This window comes from Apium graveolens, chromosome 6, assembly GCF_009905375.1.
Source record: "Apium graveolens cultivar Ventura chromosome 6, ASM990537v1, whole genome shotgun sequence".
NCBI classification, from domain to species: Eukaryota; Viridiplantae; Streptophyta; class Magnoliopsida; order Apiales; family Apiaceae; genus Apium; species Apium graveolens.
Window position 1 is genome coordinate 240,163,210 of NC_133652.1, and position 8,583 is coordinate 240,171,792.

The 8,583-nt window shown below is 31.5% G+C and overlaps 1 protein-coding gene across 1 annotated transcript; it reads left to right on the forward strand.

The window, feature by feature from the left end:
* Positions 1–7,002: 7,002 nt before the first annotated feature.
* Positions 7,003–7,983, forward strand: LOC141665809 (uncharacterized). The gene has a single exon (XM_074471792.1). It carries the CDS (start codon positions 7,003–7,005, stop codon positions 7,981–7,983), a length of 981 nt encoding a protein of 326 aa, XP_074327893.1.
* Positions 7,984–8,583: the final 600 nt, after the last annotated feature.

Sequence of the window (8,583 nt, forward strand, 5' to 3'; positions counted from 1 at the left end):
CACCAACTGCTACTGCCAACTTCACTGGCTTATGAGGATCATCATAAATCCTGCTTAGATATTCAGGATCTATAGCTTCCAAACACATGGCCATCTTAACCTTCCAGATTGGATATTCATGTATCTTTAGGATTGGAACCTTGATAGCCTCATAACTAGTTAATCTGTGGTGTGGCTGGGGTGGTGGATTATGTTGTGGTTCTTTGTCTCCCATTAAAGATTGATTTTCACATCTTAACCTGTTTGTATATCAACATCAAGCTCTGATACCAATTTTTAGGTCCTTAATACAACTTCGGAGGGGGGTAAATACAGTTTATGCAAACGATTCGATAAAGCTTAACAAAATCAACAGTTTTAATATTAATCAAATAAAAACTGTTACAAAATTACTCTTCTTAAGGATGAACAATTATCCTTGAGGGCTGCTAGGTTATCTAAAAAAATATAATAATTCGTTACCACCTATAATATAAACCTAATATGTTCTTATATAGTGCACAGTTACACAATCAATAAGGAATTTTATTCTATTACAATAAGGAATCATAACACATATCCATGTATGATTGCTTCTATAAGTAAAGTCCTTCACCTCCTTGAATTCTGCAATCCCTTTCCTTCTTTGATATCTACTGATGTGACTAATTACTGATCATCAAATGCTGATCATCAAATACTGATAGACAGATACCGATGATGTCACCTTCAGTAGATCATGATATCAAATACTGATAATAATCTCTGATAGTTTTTATACTAATATCATCAATTTCTTCTAACATTTAAGATAATTATATATAATTGTAACAAACTAATACAATAGTTGTTTACTACCAAGTATGAACCTACAAAGGACTACAAGTCTCAATTATAGTATGGCATTGTGATCTAGTGGAAATGTATATACAAAGGCAAGTTAAAATACTTCACCTTCAATAATACATATTTGAATAATTTAAGGTATCCACTTAGATTAGATAAGTTGCTTTTCAGAAACATTATATCAAACAAGTACATGCTATTCATGAATAATCTATGTTAACAAGGAAATAAATGTAAGATAAGAAATCCAATTCCCTGTAATATCATATCACTTTTTCTAAGATCAACTAACCTATGAACACTGATCAATTAACACTCAATGGACAATTTCTTTTAAACGAAAAAAATTTCAAACAGAAATCAGGTTACTCACCAAACTTTCTTGAACTTTTTGGTGTAAATTCTGAGGATACATGAGATTAAGATGAGTGATAAAAAGATATGTGTGGGTTTTTAAAGTATATACATTTTGTTTGTTATTTCTCATGACTTATTTTTATCAATATCATACTTTTTAGGTGTATAGACGAGATACAGAATGAAACGTGGGGGCTGATTGTCGTTTAACCTCATATAACAAATAAGGTTAATCTCATATACAGTTTTCTCTTATAGATATATGTTCTCTATATTTTTTAAAATCATTATATCATTACGTTATTATACTTATGTAAAGGATAAGACAAAGGCGGTGAGTTAACGCCTCTCATATCATTCTAATCTATTTTTATAATTTTTTCAAATTTATATATTATTAAACAGAAAAAATGTTACATTGATTATTGACTAATTGATAATACAATTTCATAATATTAGATTTGTGAATAATAAGAGAGCGACTCATTTGAGTAAACAAGTTTAATAAGATAACGAACTTTTAAACTTCTTGATGTTTTATAATTATTTATGTTTCATTATTTCAAAATGACAAAAATCAAATATCATATACAAAAATAGAACATTATTTTAAAAGGCCGTCACGAAGCGTGGCTTAGTAAACTTGTTGTTTTAATAGATGAAGACGAGTTTAAATTATACTTTGTATTATGATATTTTATTTGGTTCACTGGGTACTAGATTTATATTGTTTCAATTATATTTGAAAAAGTTGAAAGTAAATTATACTCACTCCGTCTCATTCAATTTTTTATATCAGGATTGGTCACCGAGAATGAAAAAAATATAAATTACTTGTGAAAAGTAAGAAAAGTGATTAAAGTGATTGAAAGTGATTAAAGTGATTGACCATTCAATATTTGATGTATATTATTTGATGTATAAAATGAGTTTAGCGAATGAAAATAAATAATTAATTTTTATAGTATAAAACTTTGCTACTTTTGAAAAATTACATAAACAATTGAGAATAACGTCCGAAAAAGAAAAGTGTAAATGAATGAATTGGACGGAGAGAGCATATACAATAATGAGTAACTAATTATTGTCTTCAAAGATTATGTTGTGCCTAAAATCGTGTCTGAGCCGGATTTATGGTGTAATATCTGGGATATATCGTGTAATTATTTTTGCTAATAAATAAATATTGTGCATGTTCAGTATTTATTCTGTGAATTAATTGTTAAGTGGTATATATATTTGGATGTTTAAAATAATATCAATTGAGTATTTTAATTTTTATATGTCCAAAATAAAATATAGATAATTTTCATATCTTCCTATTTATTTTTATGTTGATTTATCATTTTATAGGAAATTTATGGATTTTATAAAATTTTTTCCGAGTATCTATAAAGTATTTTATATAATCGGGAACCAACCGACGTCACCCTTTTTATGTTTTTATAACCCGAAACACTTCCGAGAACTCCTTCCTAACCTAATTGCAATATTCTGAGCATTTTCCATGTTTCGACTTTTTCGATCCGGCGTATAGTTTGTCCTGTTCGGGTCCCGACGCAATATTTTCGATACATTATTCGTTTCGGTAATTCAATAAAACTCGTATTTTTGATAAACGGGATCTTTTTATTAAACTATTACAATTATCACCTCGTAATACGTGTAACTTGGCGCTGAGACCAAGACCGCAGTACAAATTGTACTGATTTGGATAATTATCCCGAAAACCGGTACCGTTTGGATCTGTTTTTATAAATAAAAGTACCATTTTGTATCCGGAATGATCCAACGGGATATTAATTTTCCGTAATCAAAACGGAGGTTTTATTTCATACCGAAAATCATTTGCAAACAGTAATTATAGAATTTTCCAGAGAAAAACCCTAATTTTATATAAACTTTCAAGAATCAAACTACAATTTGGAGGTGTTAGTGAAATCTGCTCGGGAAGCTCTAGTAACCAAAACGGAGGTTTTGAAGTGTTCTATCAGATTATCCAAGTTTCAGAACTGCAGAATCAAAGGTTTATTTTCTATATTTTTATTTATTTTCGAATTATTTTGATTAAAAATATGATTTTTTGTACGGATGATTGTTTGTATGATTTGATGCTTGCATGTTGTAGAGCTTGTTCTCCTGATAATTTTCATATGTCATATGACTGATTTGGAGTTCAATAACATGTTCAAAATTGAGTTTAATTTTCGAATTTTAAAATTAGGGTTTATAACCCGTATGAATGTTCTTAATTTAAAATTAGGACTTTTTGTTCTAGGGGTTATTAGCTGTTGAAATATAGTGGGTTGTGTTCCTTATGAAATTTCCAATCGATTGGTGTATAGCTCGTTAACATAGGATTCCTGAATCGAATGGTGTTGTGTTTTTAAGTTTACGTCGAGCTCGCCGGAAACCGGCGAACTTCCCGGCCATTTTCCGGCCAACTCAAGGGTTATCTGTGTGATTGAATGGTATGGTTAAATTCCTTGTGAATTGTAGATTAATTCTGGAGCTTTTGATGATGGGAGGATTCCGGGAACGAATTCTCCGGCGAACCCCGACTGTTTTCCGACGAGGGGTGGTAAAATTTTAGTCAGGTCCCTGTATTTTTAAAGATGGTGAAGTTTAGTCCCTGTAGTTTGCAAAGTTTTCAAAAATAGGATTCCTTTTTATAAAATGTTTAAAAATCATATTTCCTATTTATTTTAATTATAAAAATTCATTTTTAATTTCTGAAAATTCCAAAAATTATTATTTTAATTCCAAAAATTATTTTTTAATTCAAAAATAAATATGAAATTAGTTAATTAATTTTAGTTAATAATTAATTGATTAATTGGTCAATTAATTCGAAAATTAATTGATTTAATTAATTATTAATTGATTTTAATTAATTATTAATTGATTTTAATTAATTATTTAATTAGATTTAATTATTTAAAAATGATATAAAAATTCTAAAAAATAGTTTCGAGCTTTAAAATATTATTTTAAATTGTTTTCAAGGCTCGATAATTATTAGAAAATTATTTTGAAGCCAGATGTAGCCAACCGAACCCTGTTTATTGCTTTAAAATTGATCCAACGATCCGTTTTAATTCCGAAAAATATTTTAAAAATCATATTAAATACCCGAAAGCTTGTTTATGACCCAAGACTCCTTTATAAATGATATATCATTGATTTTTTGACGTGTTATGTGTTATATGTGACTTGTTGCTTGACTGACGGTCTATATGTTCGGTGTTTACTTGTTTATAGCATAACTTTCAATCCGTTAATCGCATTTGGGTAAAACGAAGGGTAGATAGAAGTGTATATCAAATAGAATCGTATGAGTTGAGTATTGATAGATGTTTATGATATGTGAGCAGAAGAGGCAAGGCGTAGGAAAGGGAAACTGATAGTTGAGGAGTAGGAGATTGTGATCGGAAGTTAGAGAAGAATAGCAAGCTAATATTAGGCAAGTGTTCTGAACTTTCTCGAGATATATTGTAGTTGATTAATAGTCTTGTTTCATATTGCAAGTGCTTTGAAGAACTGAACCCTAAACCTTGATTCCAGTTGTTGATCTTTGATCCGTAAACCTTATTCTTTCTGAATCATTGATTGTTGTATACCCGAATACGAATCACAGATATACGATACTACTCCACAAATACATACAAACTAAATGCCAAACACTGACCCAAATTGATTACATACTCAAACCATTATACCTTATGCTTTGAAAGACCAAATCCTTGCAACCTTAAAACTTTGATTCCTTTGTTATCCAATTCTTTCATTACCTAACATCCATTCTTTGAAATTGACATATTGATCATTTGTGAAGATTGAAACCATTTCATTGTTGAATATCCAATGTTGCTTATGATTTTGTTTATTGCTTTACACTGTTTATTCTGTTATTATGTTAGAATTTGATTGTTTTATAAAATTGTGGACCAGATTCATGGCGAGGCCAGATTGGTGGTCAAGTTAGGCCAATGTGTGCCTTGGATCCAGTAATTAGAGCAGAGCTGTGTGCCTTGCTCGGGGTTAGTGCGTGACTGATCAGCAGCCTAACCTTGGTTTTTAAAATAAAAATATAATATCCAATTCTAAATCATTAATCATTATTCACTTGATACCTTAATCCTTTTCACTTGATGATCATTATTGTAAAATTCGTAATTTTATTTTTAATTTATTTATTAGAAATTAGATATTAATTTGTCTAGATAAATATTTTAAAATTAGAATATTCTGAAAACATTTTGTGCAAGGTAGTTGATTTGTGAAAAGATTTGTTATTTGTGGAAATAAGTGTAAGAATAATTTAGAAAATCGAAATTTTTTTAGTTTAGGTAATTGTGTGTATCAAATATTTTATTTATGGAATTTACTTGGAGAGGTTGTAAATCTTTAGGAGGAAATATTATTATTTCCTAGTTGAGATATAGGGTTTTGTATCGTTATAAATACACCATATTCGTATTCCTTGTTTTTATCATTAAAATTCGTAGGACTTTCTCAGCAAAAATCAGCTGTCTTGTAAAATTCGTAGAAAATTCATCGTAAGTCAGAATTCAGTGATTCTGGACTTTTCAGAAAGGTCTTTTCGTTATCTTCAGCTTTCGTGTTTCGTGTTTTTCAAGAAAATATCGTTTAGAGGGTCAAAAAGAGTAAATTCAGATCTGGTCAGGCTTTGAGGTAAGTACCTTTTGACTTACTTTTAAATTTCTGAAAAGATATTTCAGTTCTGTTTTTAATTTCATATAAGATATAAAAACTTTGATTTCGAAATTATAAGATATAAGTATTTGTGAATTTTAGAACCCAGTCTCTACGTTTTCGAACCGTTCGTAATTTACGCTATAGTTCCGGAACTAGCCTTAGATACCCTTAGTAGGCGCACAAGTGTGCAACTTTAGATACCTATTAAGGGCGCGTAATTATTGAACTTTAGATGCCGACCACTGGCAAAGTGTGGTATAAAGAATAAGAATAAGAATTAGATGCCGGCTACTGGCAAAGTGTGGCCGTAGATCAAGACTGTGGTATTTATAAGAATTATCGTTTCGTTCTGTTTTATTCTGCTCAGATCTGTTATAAAATCTGTACTGTTATAAATTCTGCTCTGTTCTGTTTTAAATTCTGAATTTTAAAATATAAAACTTTGGGTTGGATTTATTTTAGAAAATGTTTTACAAAATTATTATTGTTTTAAGAAAAATCGTTTTATCAAAACACCCATTGTTTTTCTGTTTAAAAGTTAGTCAATTTGTACTTGCTGAGCTGTGTAGCTCACCCCTTTTAACATTTCAGGTTCGGAATTTGGAGCATATTAAGATTAAGGAATGAGAACTATGTGGAGATCTGTGCTGCTTCGTTTTGTGCTATTTGAATTAGAATAAAGATTTTGTTTTTAGAGAATAAATTTAATTATCTGTTAGACAATTATTATCGGATTTGTGGAGCTGCGTCTCTATTTTTATGATTTTGATTATTGAGTTTGACCGCTGCTTTGAATTTCGTGATCTATTAGAATTATCGAGTAATAATATATTTTATTTTTAGTTTTCGATTTAGAATTTAATAGTCCGGAAGTGTGGGTTGTTACAGTTGGTATCAAGAGCAGGCTGTCCTTCGGAGTGTATTAGGTATGGGACTAGTACATTCCCTAGGATGCGATCCTTTAGACTATCGTATAGGTCTTAGAAAATTATTTTGGATTTAGGGCATTTATTTGTGTGATTATTTGATATGTTTGACTTTTGTGTTTTTTTTTGATTATTGACTATAAGTTTAGAATTTGTTTTGTGTGTTCTAGTAAAGATGGATGGAGAAAATCAGAACAACAATGAAAATCAGGGCAATAATGATGAAGGAGGAAACGTCTTTGACCAGCTGGCTGAAACTCTAGCTGTACTTGTGAATCAGCAACCGAAGCCCAACATCGTCTCTCAATTCAAGCGTTTGAACCCGCCAACTTTTGATGGAGCTACAGACCCGGCTATCGTTGAGATGTGGATCCAAGAGATGGAAAAAGCTTTCGGACTTCTGGGGAGCAATGAGGAACAGAAGGTGACCTTAGCTGTGTACCAATTGCAAGGAAGCGCTTACGACTGGTGGCTTATGGAAAAGAGGAAGAATGAGACGACAAATCTTGAAGAAAATCATGAACCGTACACTTGGGCAAAGTTCAAGAAGGCTTTAGAGGACAAGTACTTTCCGAGAACAGTTCGTCTGCAGAAAGAGAGGGACTTCATTCGACTTCAACAAGGTGGAAGAACCGTCATTGAATACGAAGCAGAATTTGCAAAGCTTGCGAAGTACGCGTCGACCCTAGTAGCAGATGAGAGCAGTCGAGCACGAAGATTAGAGGAGGGACTTCGAAGTGACATCAGGAATTCAGTGGCGTCGTTTGAACTTCAGACGTACGAGGCTGTCCTCAACAAGGCGTTAGTGATCGAAAGGGGCTTGGCAGAATCTGAAAAGGCGTCTGGCAGTTGGAATAAGAGGCGGTTCACTCAAACTAGTGGGCAATCTTTTCAAGGGGGACCACTCAAGAAGCCACACGTGTACGATAACATCGGGGGTCAAGGTGATCGAGAGACGTGTACCAGGTGCGGCAAGAATCATCCGGACAAAGTCTGTCGTTGGAATACAGGTGCTTGTTTTCATTGCGGAGAAGTAGGACATAAGATTTCGAATTGTCCGCACAATCCGCCACCGCCACCAAGGAAGGAAGCAGATAACAAGATGGGCAAAGGACGTGTGTTTCAGCTGACAGGAAATGACAACTATCGCAATTAAGGTATGATTTCTTTTCTTTAGTGACTTATTTAATTTATTTATGTTATGTGAATTTGGGGACCAAATTCTTTTAAGGAGGGAAGAATGTAAAATTCGTAATTTTATTTTTAATTTATTTATTAGAAATTAGATATTAATTTGTCTAGATAAATATTTTAAAATTAGAATATTCTGAAAACATTTTGTGCAAGGTAGTTGATTTGTGAAAAGATTTGTTATTTGTGGAAATAAGTGTAAGAATAATTTAGAAAATCGAATTTTTTTTAGTTTAGGTAATTGTGTGTATCAAATATTTTATTTATGGAATTTACTTGGAGAGGTTGTAAATCTTTAGGAGGAAATATTATTATTTCCTAGTTGAGATATAGGGTTTTGTATCGTTATAAATACACCATATTCGTATTCCTTGTTTTTATCATTAAAATTCGTAGGACTTTCTCAGCAAAAATCAGCTGTCTTGTAAAATTCGTAGAAAATTCATCGTAAGTCAGAATTCAGTGATTCTGGACTTTTCAGAAAGGTCTTTTCGTTATCTTCAGCTTTCGTGTTTCGTGTTTTTCAAGAAAATATCGTTTAGAGGGTCAAAAAGAGTAAATTCAG

What these genes read in the sequence shown, in the direction of transcription:
- LOC141665809 (XM_074471792.1), top strand. Translation starts at nt 7,003, where the DNA reads ATGGATGGAGAAAATCAGAACAACAATGAAAATCAGGGCAATAATGAT.